Genomic DNA, 14,963 nt, shown 5'->3' with positions numbered 1-14,963 from the left:
GAAGCGTTTGATGTCGAGGTGCCCCAGTAACCCCAAATTTGGCGATTTTGGGGTTTTTTGGACCCCAAACTCCGCGATTTTGAGGATTTCGGGGTTTTCAGGGATCCCAAACTCCGGGATTTTGGGGTTTTTGGGGTCAGCCGTTGTGTTTCTGCCTCTTCCAGAAGCGTTTGACGTCGGGGTGGCCGGCGGGGGTGACGACCATCAGGCGCCGCGCGGGGTTCTCGAACACCAGCACGCCCAGGGCCCGGGCGTGGTCCCGCAGCACCTCGAAATCCACCTGGGACAGGAACTGGTTGTACAGCACACCTGGGGGGGGGACAGAGGGAGGGGACAGTGCCAGCGGGGCGTGGCAGCCCTTGGGGGCACCTCCCACCTCGGGGACATCGCCAGGGGTGGCGCTTTCCTTTGGGGACACGGCCTGGGTGGCACCTCCCACCTTGGGGTGGCACCTCCCACTTTGGGGACATCCCCAGGGTGGCACCTCCCACTTTGGGGACATCCCCAGGGTGGCACCTCCCACCTTGGGGACACGGCCTGGGTGGCACCTCCCACCCTGTGGTGGCACCTCCCACTTTGGGGACACGGCCTGGGTGTCACCTCCCGCCTTGGGGACATCCCCAGGGTGGCACCTCCCGCCCTGTGGTGGCACCTCCCATTTTGGGGACATCCCCAGGGTGGCACCTCCCACCTTGTGGTGGCACCTCCCACTTTGGGGACATCCCCAGGGTGGCACCTCCCGCCTTGGGGACACTTTCAGAACCCTCCGGGGACACTTTGGGGACACCTTGGTGGCATTTGGGAGCACTCAGGGGACACCCTGGTGGCACTTTGGGGACACCTTGGGAACAACTTTGGGAACAATTTGGGGACACTTTGGTGACACCCTGGGGACACCTTGGGGACAATTTGGGGACACCCTGAGGACACTTTGGGGGCACTCTGGTGACACCCTGGTGATATTTGGGGACTCCCTGGTGGCACCCTGGGGACACTTTGGGAACAATTTGGGGACACTTTGGTGACACCCTGGGGACACCTTGGTGACACTTTGGGACCATTTTGGGGGCACCCTGGGGACACTTTGGTGACACTTTGGGAACAATTTGGGGGCACTTTGGTGACACTTTGGGGGCACCCTGGTGACACCTTGGGGACACTTTAGGGTTACCCTGGTGGCACTTTGGTGACACTTTGGGGTTACCCTGGTGGCACTTTGGGGACACTTTGGGGACACTGACCCTCCGAGAAGCGCAGCCGGTCCCGCTCGAGCTCCCAGAGCCGGATCTGGTCCGTGATGGTCGGGGGCAGCACCGGGCTCTGGGGACAGGGACAGGGACACCGTGGGGACATGGGGACAGGGACAGGGACATGGACAGGGACATGGACAGGGACATGGACAGGGACAGGGGGACAGGGACACCGTGGGGACATGGGGACAGGGACAGGGGGACAGGGACACGGACACAGGGACAGGGACACCATGGGGACACGGTGGGGACACAGGGGACAGGGACAGGGATGGGGACACACAGGGGGACAGTGGGGTACCCCAGGAATGGGACCCCCAAAAGATTTTTGACACCCCATGAAGGATTTGGGACCCCCCAAATGGATTTGGGACCCCCCCCATAAAGGATTTGGGACCCCCCAGAATGGATCTGGGATCCCCCAAAAGAATTTGGGACCCCCCCATAAAGGATTTGGGACCCCCCAGAATGGATTTGGGACCCCCCAAAAGAATTTGGGACCCCCCCATAAAGGATTTGGGACCCCCAAAATGGATCTGGGACCCCCCAAATTCAGGCCCCCTGAAGGATTTCGGATACCCAAAGGATTTGGGACCCCCCAAAAGGATTTGGGAACCCCCAAAATGGATTTGGGAGCCCCCAGAATGGATTTGGGACCCCCCCATAAAGGATTTGGGACCCCCCAAAATGGATTTGGGAGCCCCCATAAAGGATTTGGGACCCCCCAGAATGGATTTGGGACCCTCCAAATTCAGGCCCCCTGAAGGATTTTGGATACCCAAAGGATTTGGGAGCCCCCATAAAGGATTTGGGAACCCCCCCATAAAGGATTTGGGACCCCCAAAATGGATCTGGGACCCCCCAAATTCAGGCCCCCTGAAGGATTTCGGATACCCAAAGGATTTGGGACCCCTCAAAAGGATTTGGGACCCCCCATAAAGGATTTGGGAACCCCCAGAATGGATTTGGGACCCCCAAAATGGATCTGGGACCCCCCCAAATTTAGGCCCCCTGAAGGATTTCGGATACCCAAAGGATTTGGGACCTCCCATAAAGGATTTGGGAACCCCCAGAATGGATTTGGGAACCCCCAGAATGGATTTGGGAGCCCCCAGAATGGATTTGGGAGCCCCCAGAACGGATTTGGGATCCCCATAAGGGATTTGGGAACCCCCAGAATGGATTTGGGAACCCCCAGAATGGATCTGGGCCCCCCTTTGGGGTCCCCTCACCTGTTTGGCCATCACGGGGTGGGCGCGGGTGCGCAGGAAGTGAATGATCTGCGGGGGAGGGACACCACCAGTGTCACCAATGTCACCAATGTCCCCAAATCCCTGTGTCACCAATGTCCCCAATGTCCCCATTGTCACCTGCTCGGCCATGATGCCATTGGCGATGGCCGCCTGCACGCTGTCCCCAATGTCCCCAATGTCCCCAATCCCCCCAGTGTCCCCAATCCCCCCAATGTCCCCAATGTCCCCATTGTCCCCAATGTCCCCATTGTCACCTGCTCGGCCGTGATGCCGTTGGCGATGGCCGCCTGCACGCTGTCCCCAATGTCCCCAGTGTCCCCAATGTCCCCAATCCCCCCAGTGTCCCCAGTGTCCCCAATGTCCCCAATGTCCCCATTGGTGTCCCCAGTGTCACCTGCTCGGCGGTGATGCCGTTGGCGATGGCCGCCTGCACGCTGTCCCCAATGTCCCCAATCCCCCCAGTGTCCCCAATGTCCCCAATCCCCCCATTGTCCCCAGTGTCACCTGCTCGGCGGTGATGCCGTTGGCGATGGCCGCCTGCACGCTGTCCCCAGTGTCCCCAATCCCCCCAATGTCCCCAATCCCCCAATGGTGTCCCCAATGTCCCCATTGTCACCTGCTCGGCCGTGATGCCGTTGGCGATGGCCGCCTGCACGCTGTCCCCAATGTCCCCAATCCCCCCATTGTCCCCAGTGTCACCTGCTCGGCCGTGATGCCGTTGGCGATGGCCGCCTGCACGCTGTCCCCAGTGTCCCCAATGTCCCCAATGTCCCCAATCCCCCCAATGTCCCCATTGTCCCCAGTGTCCCCAGTGTCACCTGCTCGGCCGTGATGCCGTTGGCGATGGCCGCCTGCACGCTGTCCCCAATGTCCCCAATGTCCCCAATGTCCCCATTGGTGTCCCCAGTGTCACCTGCTCGGCAGTGATGCCGTTGGCGATGGCCGCCTGCACGCTGTCCCCAGTGTCCCCAATGTCCCCAATCCCCCCATTGTCCCCATTGTCACCTGCTCGGCCGTGATGCCGTTGGCGATGGCCGCCTGCACGCTGTCCCCAATCCCCCCATTGTCCCCAGTGTCACCTGCTCGGCCGTGATGCCGTTGGCGATGGCCGCCTGCACGCTGTCCCCAGTGTCCCCAATCCCCCCAATGGTGTCCCCAATGTCCCCAATCCCCCCAGTGTCCCCAGTGTCACCTGCTCGGCAGTGATGCCGTTGGCGATGGCCGCCTGCACGCTGTCCCTTGTCACCTGGGCCACCACCAGGTTGGGGAAGCGATAGAGGAGCTCCGAGAAGAGCGCGATGAGGGCGACCTGCAGCTCCGAGTCTGGGGACAGCGCGGGGACATTGAGGGGACATAGGGGACATTGGGGACAATGGGGACAATGGGGACATTGAGGGGACATTGAGGGGACATCAGGGACAATGGGGACATTGAGGGGACATCGGGGGATTGGGGACACCGGGGACATTGGGGGGATTGGGGACATTTGGCGGGGTTGGAGATATTGGGGACATTGGAGCCATTGGGGACATTGGGGACATTGGGGGACATTGAGGGGACATTGAGGGGACTGGGGACAATGAGGGGGCATTGGGGACATTGGGGGGATTGGAGACATTGGGGACAATGGGGACAATGGGGGGATTGGGGACATTTGGGGGGGGTTGGAGATATTGGGGACATTGGAGCCATTGGGGACATTGAGGGGACATTGGGGACATCAAGGACAGTGGGAGCATTGGGAAAATTGGAGGAATTGGGGACATTGAGGGGACATGGAGGGGATTGGGGACATTGAGGGGACATTAAGGGGACAATGGGGGCATTGGGGACAATGGGGACATTTGGGGAGATTGGGGACATTGAGAGGACATTGAGGGGGACATTGGGGACATTGAGGGTTGGGGACATTGAGACACAGGGAGGACCAAGGGTGACAGGGAGGTGACAGGGCTGTCCCCAAGGTGTCCCCAGGTGTCCCCCAGGGTGACAGGGCTGTCCCCAAGGTGTCCCCAGTGTCCCCAGTGCCACCTGTGTAGGCGTAGATGCGGTAGTTGGTCTCCACCAGGATGAAGCCGTGGCCGTCGGGCTCTGTCCCCAGCGCCGTCCCTGCTGTCCCCCGGGGATGTCCCCAGCGATGTCCCCAGCGATGTCCCCGCTGTCCCCGAGGCCAGCGCGATGGCCAGCCGGGTCGGGTAGAAGCGCCGCGACTTCCGCTGGGGACAGCGTGACCGCAGTGTCCCCAAGTGTCCCCAGGAAATGTCCCCAAGTGTCCCCAAGTGTCTCCAAGGGGCCAGGAGCTGTCCTTGAGTGTCCCTGAGTGTCCCCAGGAGCTGTTCCTGAGTGTCCCCAAGTGTCTCCAAGGGGCTAAGAGCTGTCCCCAGTGTCCCCAAATGTCCCCAAGTGGGACAGGAGCTGTCCTTGAGTGTCCCTGAGTGTCCCCAGGAGCTGTCCCTGAGTGTCGCCAAGTGTCCCCAAGTGTCCCCAACGGGACAGGAGCTGTCCTTGAGTGTCCCCGAGTGTCCCCAGGAATTGTCCTTGGTGTCCCCATGTGTCCCCAAGGTGCCAGCAGCTGTCCCCAGCTGTCCCCAGGTGGGACATGAGCTGTCCCTGAGTGTCCCCAAATGTCCCCAGGTGTCCCCATTGAGGCAGGAGCTGTCCCCAGTGTCCCTGAGTGTCCCCAGGTCAGTCCTGGCACCTCCCAGTGTCCCCAGTGTCCCCTCCCAGTGTCCCCATGGCCCCCGCGTCCCCAGTGTCCCCAATGTCCCTCCCAGTGTTCCCAGTGTCCCCAAATGTCCCTCCCAGTTCCTCCCGGTGTCCCCAGTGTCCCCAGTGTCCCCAAATGTCCCCTCCCAGTGTCCCCAGTGTCCCCATGTCCCCAATGTCCTTTCCCAGTATCCCCAGTGTCCCCAGTGTCCCCTCCCAGTGTCCCCAGTGTCCCCTCAATGCCCTCCCAGTCCCCCCCAGTGTCCCCTCCCAGTATCCCCAGTGTCCCCTCCCAGTGCCCCCAAATGTCTCTCCCAGTGTCCCCAGTCCCTCCCAGTGTCCCCAGTGTCCCCAGTGTCCCCTCCCAGTCCCCCCCAGTGTCCCCTCCCAGTCCCCCCCAGTGTCCCCTCCCAGTCCCCCCCAGTGTCCCCTCCCAGTGTCCCCATGTGCCCTCCCAGTGCTCCCAGTGCTCCCAGTTCACCTTCCTCTGGAACACCAGCCCGAACTCGCGCAGGTGCTGCAGGAAGGTCAGCAGGGACTCGCTCATGCCCTCCACCGAGTAATCCTGCACCAGTTCACACCAGTTCGCACCAGTTTGCACCAGTTTGCACCAGTTGGGACCAGTTGGGACCAGTGAGTTCCCAGTGAGTTCCCAGTTCAGCCCAGTTCATCCCAGTTCAGCCCAGTAACATCCAGGACGCTCTCAGTGCTCCAGGAACAGCCCTGGGACGCTCCCAGTTCAGCCCAGTAACCTCCCAGTTCAAACCAGTTCATTCCAATGCCCCCCCCCCAATCCCCTCCCAGTTCATCCCAGTCCCTCCCCAGTGCCCCCCAGTCCATCCCAGTTCCCCTCAATCCCCTCCCAGTTCATCCCAATCCCCTCCCCAGTCCCTCCAAATCCCGTCCCAGTTCATTCCAGTCCCTCCCAATTCATCCCAGCTCATCCAAATCCCTTCCCAGTCCCTCCCAGTCCCTCCCAGTTCATCCCAATCCCTCCCAGTTCCCCTCAATCCCCTCCCAGTTCATTCCAGTTCCCCTCAATCCCCTCCCAGTTCATTCCAGTCCCTCCCAGTCCATCCCAGTTCCCCTCAATCCCTTCCCAGTTCATTCCAGTCCCTCCCAGTTCCCTCCCAGTCCATCCCAGTCCATCCCAGTCCATCCCAATCCTTCCCAATCCCCTCCAAGTCCCTCCCAGTCCCCTCCCAGTCCCCTCCCAGTTCATTCCAGTCCCTTGCAATTCATCCCAGTTCATCCCAGTCCCTCCCAGTCCCCCCCAATCCCCTCCCAGTCCCTCCCAGTCCATCCCAATCCCGTCCCAGCCCATCCCAGTTCCCTCCCAGTCCCTCCCAGTTCCCTCCCAGTCCCCTCCCAGTTCATTCCAGTCCCTTGCAATTCATCCCAGTTCATCCCAGTCCCTCCCAGTCCATCCCAGTCCCCTCCCAGCCCATCCCAGTCCCTCCCAGTCCCTCCCAGTCCCTCCCAGTCCCACCTTGCCCAGGGTGGAGAAGCTCAGCTGGAACAGGAAGGACAAAATCTCCACCAGGTCCATGCCCCGCGCCTGGGGAGGGGCACAGGGGGGGTTTGGGGGGGTCCCGGGGCTTTTGGGGACCCCCCCCCCCCAAATTTTGGGATTTTTGGGACCTCCCCGAAATTTTGGGAAATTCCCCGGATTTGGGGAAAAACCTCGAATTTGTGGAAAAAACCCCCAAATTTTAGGGAAAAACCCAAATTTTAGGGACCCCCCCACCCCAAATTTTAAGACCCCCTCCCCGATTTTAGGGACCCCCCAATTTTTGGGGAACTTACCCAGATTTTGGGGGAAAACCTCAAATTTAGGGAAAACCCCAAATTTTAGGGAAAACCCCCAAATTTTAGGAACCCTCCCCAGATTTTGGGGGAAAAACCTCAAATTTGGGAAAAAAAACCCCAAATTTTAGGGAAAAACCCCAAATTTTAGGAACCCTCCCCAGATTTTGGGGGTAAAACCTCAAATTTAGAGAAAACCCCCAAATTTTAGGAACCCTCCCCAGATTTTGGGGGAAAAACCTCAAATTTAGGGAAAACCCCAAATTTTAAGGAAAACCCCCCAAATTTTAGGAACCCTCCCCAGATTTTGAGGACCCCCTACAGATTTTTTTGGGATCCCACCCCCAAATTTTGGGATCCCCCCCCAAAATCCCACAACGAAGCTCCAAACCCTGGTGGGGTCACTCTGAGCCACGTTTTGGGCAAATCCCCAATTTTTTTTTAAAACTCACAAATTTTAGACCTTTTAGGGACCCTCCCCATTTTTTGGGGACCCTCCCCATATTTTGGGGACCCTCCCGAGTTTTAGGACCCCCCCCAAATTTCGGGATTTCCCTCCCAGCACCTCCCGGATGACAAAACCCCCCAAACCCGGGCGTCGTTTTGAGGTGATTTCGGGGTTTTTTGGGGACCCCACAATTTTTGGGGTTTTGGGGCTCCCCGAACCCGAATTTTGGGGGATTTTGGGGCTCCCTGACCTCGGCCCCCTTCAGGTACTGCAGGATGAAGAACCAGAGCTGGGCGGGGGTGTCGAGCAGCAGGAACTGGAACCCGGCCGAGGTGATGCAGGGCGGCTCCCCCCCCTCGCTGGGGACCCCAAAAAAAATGGGGAGGAGGTGTCAGAAAAACCCCAAAATCTGAAGGAATCACCCCAAATTCACAGCACCCCAAAATCCAAACGAATCGGCCCAAAATCTTCCCCAAAATCCCCCCTAAAATCCAATTCAATCGGCCCAAAATCCTCCCCAAAATCCAATTAAATCGGCCCAAAATCCTCCCCAAAACTCCCAGTTTCCCTCACTGGTGACCCCAAAATTGGGGACGGGCCCCAAATTCCCTCTAAACCCCCTCAGGACTCCCCAAAATTCCAAATCTCCCCGAAAAATGCCCCAAATTCCCCCAAACCTCTTCATGAGCCCGGCCTGCACCAGCAGCTGCACCAGGCCCCAAACTTCCCCCAAAACCCCCCAAAATCCCCTCAAATCCTCCCCAAATCCCCTCAAACCCCTCCAAATTCCCTCTAAACCCCCTCAGGGACCCCCCAAAATTCCCAAATCTCCCCTAAAAATGCACCAAATTCCTCAAACCTCTTCATGAGCCCGGCCTGCACCAGCAGCTGCGCCAGTCCTGGCTGACGGCCGCGCTCGGGGACCCAACCATGAAGTGCAAAACCACCTAAAAATAATAAAAATTCAGCCTCTTTGGCACCCCCAAAACCCCCCAAAATCCCACAAAGTGCCCCAAAATCCCCAAAATGTCCCAATTCCCACCTCCCAGCGTTCCTCGGCGTACTTGTCCAGGCGGGAACGTCGCGGGCGTGCCGGTCCGGGCCCAGCGGGGCCGTGTCGTCCGACCAGGCCTTGCCCCTGCCAGAACCCCAAAAACGCGGCCCCCCGGGGGGGTCAGCACCCCAAAAAACCCCAAAAACCACCCCACAAAACCCCCAGACCCAAAAAGTCCAAAATCTTCCCAAAATCCCCTCACGAATCCCGATTTTCTGGTTGCTCGGCCTAAATTCCCACGCAGGCCTTGATGCTGTGGGGCCCCCCAAAATCACCATCCTGAGGGGATCTGGACCCCAAAAAAACACCCAAAAAAACCCAAAAACCACCCCCAAAAACCCCCAGACCCAAAAACTCCCAAAATCTTCCCAAAATCCTCTCACAAACCCGATTTTCTGGTTGTTTGGCCTAAATTCCCACACAGGCCTTGCTGCCGAAGGACCCCCCCAAAATCACCACCCAGAGGGGATCTGGACCCAAAAACCACCCCAAAAAACCTAAAAACCGGCCCCCAAAAACCTCCAGACCCAAAAAGTCCCAAAATCTTCCCAAAATCCCCTCACAAACCCCGATTTTCTGGTTGTTTGGCCTAAATTTGCACACAGGCCTTGGCTCTGAGGTAACCCCCAAAATCAGCAATCCCTGAGGGGGTTTAGACCCCAAAAAAAACCCAAAAAAACAAAAAGCCCCCAAAACTGCCCCCTCAAAACCCTAGACCCAAAAAAATCCCAAAAGTGTCCCAAAATTCCTGATTTTCTGATTGTTTGGCCCAAATTCCCACACGAACCTGAGCCCTGCAGGACCCTACAAAATCAGTCTATTTTCCCCCCATTTATTCTAATTTTTTTTTTTTTTTTTTTTTCTGATTTTTCCCCCTATTTTTCTGACTTTTGTCCCATTTTTTCTGATTTTTCCCCCATTTTCCCCCTCATTTTTTTTCTGATTTTCCCCTATTTTTTCCCCGTTTTCCCTCCGTTTTTCCCCATTTTCCCTCCCATTTTTTTCTGACCTTCCCCCCCTATTTTTTTCTGATTTTCCCCTATTTTTTCCCCATTTTCCCCCCATTTCCCCCCTCATTTTTTCTGATTTCCCCCCATTTCCCCCCTCATTTTTTCTGATGCTCCCCCCATTTCCCCCCTATTTTTTTCTGATTTTTCCCCCTATTTTTCCCCATTTCTACCCCCATTTTTTCTGACTTTTCCCCCCTATTTTTTTCTGATTTTTCCCCATTTTCCCCCTATTTTCTCTGACTTTTCCCCCCTATTTTTTTCTGATTTTTCCCCCTATTTTTCCCCGTTTCCCCTCCATTTTCCCCCCATTTCCCCCCTCATTTTTTCTAATTTTTCCCCCTATTTTCCCCCATTTTTTCCTGGTTTTTTTCCCATTTTTTTCTGGTTTTTTCCCCCATTTTTTCTGGTTTTTTCCCCCATTTTCCCCCATTTTTTTCTGTTTTTTTTCCCCATTTTTTCTGGTTTTTTCCCCCATTTTTTCTGGTTTTTTTCCCCATTTTTTTTTTCTGTTTTTCCTTCTCCATTTTTTCTGGTTTTTTCCCCCATTTTCCCCATTTTTTCTGGTTTTTTCCCCCATTTTTTCCTGTTTTTTTCCCATTTTTTCTGTTTTTTTCCCCATTTTTTTCTGATTTTTTTCTGGTTTTTTCCCCCATTTTTTCTGGTTTTTCCCCCATTTTTTTCTAGTTTTTTCTCCATTTTTTCCTGTTTTTTTCCCCCATTTTTCCTGTTTTCCCCCCATTTCCCCCTCACCCCCCCAGCAGGGCCACGCGCAGGTTCTGTCGGAAGTTGGGGTGCAGGGCGACCCCCGGGAGCCCCCCGGGAGGGTGTGGGGTGCCACAGGCGCAGCTCCAGCAGCACCTCCTGGCTCTGCTGCTGCTCCCTGAAACACAGAGGCCACAAAATCACCCCAAAATCACCGAGAATCGCCCCAAAATCACAGAAAATCACCCCAAAATCACAGAAAATCACCCCAAAATCACAGAAAATCGCCCCAAAATCACCGAGAATCGCCCCAAAACAGCCCCAAAATCACAGAAAATCACCCCAAAATCACCGAGAATCGCCCCAAAACAGCCCCAAAATTACACAAATCACCCCAAAATCACTGAGAATCGCCCCAAAATCACCCAAAATCACCGAGAATCGCCCCAAAATCACAGAAAATCACCCCAAAATCACAGAAAATCGCCCCAAAATCACCCCAAAATCACCGAGAATCGCCCCAAAACAGCCCCAGAATCACAGAAAATCGCCCCAAAATCACCGAGAATCGCCCCAAAATCACCCCAAAATCACAGAGAATCGCCCGAAAATCACCCCAAAATCACAGAAAATCACCCCAAAATCACCGAGAATCGCCCCAAAACAGCCCCAGAATCACAGAAAATCACCCCAAAATCACAGAAAATCACCCCAAAATCACAGAAAATCACCCCAAAACAGCCCCAAAATTACACAAATCACCCCAAAATCACAGAGAATCGCCCCAAAACAGCCCAGAATCACAGAAAATCACCCTAAAATCACCGAGAATCGCCCCAAAATCACAGAAAATCACCCCAAAATCACAGAGAATCACCCCAAAATCACCGAGAATCGCCCCAAAACAGCCCCAAAATTACACAAATCACCCCAAAATCACCGAGAATCGCCCCAAAACAGCCCCAGAATCACAGAAAATCACCCCAAAATCACCGAGAATCGCCCCAAAACAGCCCAAAATTACACAAATCACACCAAAATCACAGAAAATCACCCCAAAATCACCAAGAATCGCCCAAAACAGCCCAAAATCACAGAAAATCACCCAAAACAGCCACAAAATCACCCAAAACAGCTCCGAAATTACACAAATCACCCCAAAATCACACAAAAAACAGCCCAAAAAATACCCAAAATTACCACAAAATAGCCCCAAAATCAACCAAAATACCTCAAAACTTTCCCTGAGACCCCCAAACCGCCCCAAAATAGCCCCAAAACACCCCTAAATCACCCAAAATTCCCCAAACCCCTCCCAGGACCCCCAAAATCGCCCCCGGCCCCATTCCCAGGGCTCCTTCTTGACCCAAAACCACCCCCAAAAACCCAAATTTCCTCCCAAAAATCCCCCAAAATCCCCTGAAATCCCATAAAATCCCCCAAAATGCCCCCAAATCCATCCCAGGACCCCCAAATCCACCCCAGGAACCCAAAATCCACCCCAGGACCCCCAAAATCGCCCCCAGCCCCACCTGCTGTGCTCCTTCTTGACCCAAAACCACCTCCCAAAACCCCAAATTTCCTCCCAAAAATCCCCCAAAATTCCCATGAAATACCCCAAAACCACCCCAGGACCCCAAAATCCCCCAGGACCCCCAAAATCGCCCCCAGCCCCATTCCAGGGCTCCTTCTTGACCCAAAACCACCCCCCAAAAACCCCAAATTTCCCCCTCAGGACCCCCCAAAATTCCCCCAAATCCACCCCAGGACCCCCAAATCCACCCCAGGTCCCCCCAAATCCACCCCAGGACCCCCAAATCCACCCCAGGACCCCCCAAAATCGCCCCCAGCCCCACCTGCTGTGCTCCTTCTTGACCCAAAACCACCCCCCAAAAACCCCAAATTTCCTCCCAAAAATCCCCAAAATTCCCATGAAATGCCCCAAAACCTCCCCAGGACCCCCAAAATCCACCCAGGACCCCCAAAATCGCCCCCAGCCCATTCCCAGGGCTCCTTCTTGACCCAAAACCACCCCCCAAAAACCCCAAATTTCCCCCTCAGGACCCCCCAAAATTCCCCCAAATCCACCCCAGGACCCCCAAATCCACCCAGGACCCCCCAAAATCGCCCAGGACCCCCAAATCCACCCCAGGGACCCCCAAAATCGCCCCCAGCCCCATTCCCAGGGCTCCTTCTTAACCCAAAACCACCTCCCAAAAACCCCAAATTTCCTCCCAAAAATCCCCAAAATTCCCATGAAATGCCCCAAAACCACCCCAGAACCCCCAAAACCACCCCAGAACCCCCAAAACCTCCCCAGGACCCCCAAAACCTCCCCAGGACCCCCCAAAATGCCCCCAGCCCCACCTGCTGTGCTCCTTCTTGACCCAGAGCCCCACGCCGCCTGGGGCAGGGGCTGCTCCAGGAACAGCATCCGCATGATCCCGGCCTGGGCCAGGCCTGGCAGCTCCTGAGGGGAGAATTTGGGGGGTCAGGACCCCCAGAATCACCCCAAAATCACCCCAAAAACCCCACCCCAAAAAAACCCCAAAAATCCTGTCAAAACGGCTCAAAAATCATCAAAAATGGCCCCAAATCCCGGCCTGGGCCAGGCCTGGCAGCTCCCTGAGGGGAGAATTTGGGGGTCAGGACCCCCAAAATCACCCCAAAATCACCCCAAAAACCCCACCCCAAAAAAACCCCAAAATCCCGTCAAAAACAGCTCAAAAATGGCCCCAAATCCACTCAAAATGGCCCCAAATGCCGGCCTGGGACAGGCCTGGAAGTTCCCTGGGGGGGGGAGAATTTGGGGGGTCAGGACCCCCAGAATCACCCCAGAATCACCCCAAAAAAAAAACCCCAAAATTACCCCAAAATCACCCAAAACAGCCCCAAAAACCCCACCCAAGAAACTCCCAAAATTCATCAAAAACGGCTCAAAAAAATCACCAAAAATGGCCCAAATCCACCCAAAATGGCCCCAAATCCCGGCCTGGGCCAGGCCTGGCAGCTCCCTGGGGGGAAATTAGGGTTAATTGCAATTAATTGAAGGTTAATTAGGGTTAATTGGTGTTAATTAACCCACCTGAAGCCGGCCAGGCAGGTGACACAGGATTATTTTGGATTATTTAGGTATAATTAATGATTAATTAAGGATTAATTAACACTAATTAGTATTAATATTAGCCCACCTGAAGACAGCCAAGCAGATGGCACACGATTATTTTGGGATATTTAGCTTTAATTTTGGTTAATCAGGGTTAATGAAGGCTTAATTATGGATTAATTAAGGATTAATTAGTATTAATTAATGTTAATTAGCATTAATTAGCCCACCTGAAGACGGCCAGGCAGGTAGCACAAGGTCACTTAGGGTTATTTAGATTTAATGTTGATTAATTAGGGTTAATAAAGGATAAATAAAGGATTAATTAGTACTAATTAGCATTAATTAGTGTTAATTAGCCCACCTGAAGACGGCCAGGCAGGTGGCCGGGTGCCCATAGAGCCGGTCCAGCGTGGGGGGGCTCAGCCCCCGCAGGAACTCGGGCAGGTTCTTGCACTGCAGCTGCACCCGCGACATCACACCTGAGTTACACCTGAGATACACACGGGTTACACCGGGGTTACACCGGGGTTACACACAGGATACACCGGGGTTACACCTGGGACAGGAACTCGGGCAGGTTCTTGCACTGCAGCTGCACCCGCGACATCACACCTGAGTTACACCTGGGTTACACACAGGTTACACCGGGGTTACACATGGGACAGGAACTCGGGCAGGTTCTTGCACTGCAGCTGCACCCGCGACATCTCCAGGGTTACACCTGGGTTACACCTGAGATACACACAGGATACACCAGGGTTACACATGGGTTACACCTGGGACAGGAACTCGGGCAGGTTCTTGCACTGCAGCTGCACCGCGACATCTCCAGGGTTACACAGGGGTTACACCTGAGATACACACAGGATACACCGGGGTTACACATGGGTTACACATGGGATACACATGGGTTACACCTGGGACAGGAACTCGGGCAGGTTCTTGCACTGCAGCTGCACCCGCGACATCACACCTGAGTTACACCTGAGATACACACGGGTTACACACAGGATATACTGGGGTTACACCTGGGTTACACCTGGTATACACACAGGATACACCGGGGATACACCTGGGATACACCGGGGTTACACACAGATTACACATGGGATACACCTGGGATATACTGGGGTTACACCTGGGTTACACCTGGGTTACACCTGGGTTACACCCGGGGGCACCTCCCCTAATGATCCCCGAAATCCCCACTCTCACTTTGCCCCAAATTAACCCCAATCAACCCCAATTACCCCAACCCCCCCAATTAACCCAAATTAACCCAAACCCCCCAATTAACCCAAATTAACCCAAACCCCACAATTACCCCAAACCTCCCCAATTAACCCCAATTACCCCAAACCCCCCAACCTCCCCAATTAACCCCAATTACCCCAAACCCCCAATTAACCCAAATTAACCCCAGTTACCCCAAACCCCCTCGCTGCCCTCCAACCCCCGCCGCCCCCCAGCCCCGCTTTCCCCCCCAAACTCCCCAAATTCCCCCAAATTTCCCCCAAAATCCGCCCCAAACACTCACCCCACGCCGCGGCCCGCGGCCACGCCCCCTTCCCGCCGGGGCCACGCCCCCAATCGCAGCTCCCGCCCTTTTCCCGGTCACGTGACTC

At 55.3% G+C, this 14,963-nt stretch overlaps 1 protein-coding gene across 1 annotated transcript; it reads right to left on the bottom strand.

The window, feature by feature from the left end:
• GTF2H4 (general transcription factor IIH subunit 4) lies at positions 1-14,919 on the bottom strand. Its single transcript, XM_077191232.1, is given in 19 exon segments — positions 1-309; positions 1,242-1,320; positions 2,483-2,530; positions 3,696-3,826; positions 4,535-4,617; positions 4,655-4,719; positions 5,691-5,774; positions 6,699-6,767; positions 7,714-7,822; positions 8,323-8,359; positions 8,362-8,410; positions 8,506-8,537; positions 8,540-8,601; positions 10,278-10,352; positions 10,354-10,407; positions 12,597-12,630; positions 12,633-12,696; positions 13,696-13,828; positions 14,876-14,919. Coding segments are annotated over 18 exon segments (1,365 nt in total). The 5' UTR covers positions 13,813-13,828; positions 14,876-14,919; the 3' UTR covers positions 1-136.
• Between the last annotated feature and the right edge of the window lie 44 nt (positions 14,920-14,963).

The sequence above is a fragment of the Agelaius phoeniceus genome, chromosome 27, assembly GCF_051311805.1.
Source record: "Agelaius phoeniceus isolate bAgePho1 chromosome 27, bAgePho1.hap1, whole genome shotgun sequence".
NCBI classification, from domain to species: domain Eukaryota; kingdom Metazoa; phylum Chordata; class Aves; order Passeriformes; family Icteridae; genus Agelaius; species Agelaius phoeniceus.
Note: the sequence above shows the minus strand (reverse complement) of the source record. Positions and strands in the feature narration are given on the sequence as shown.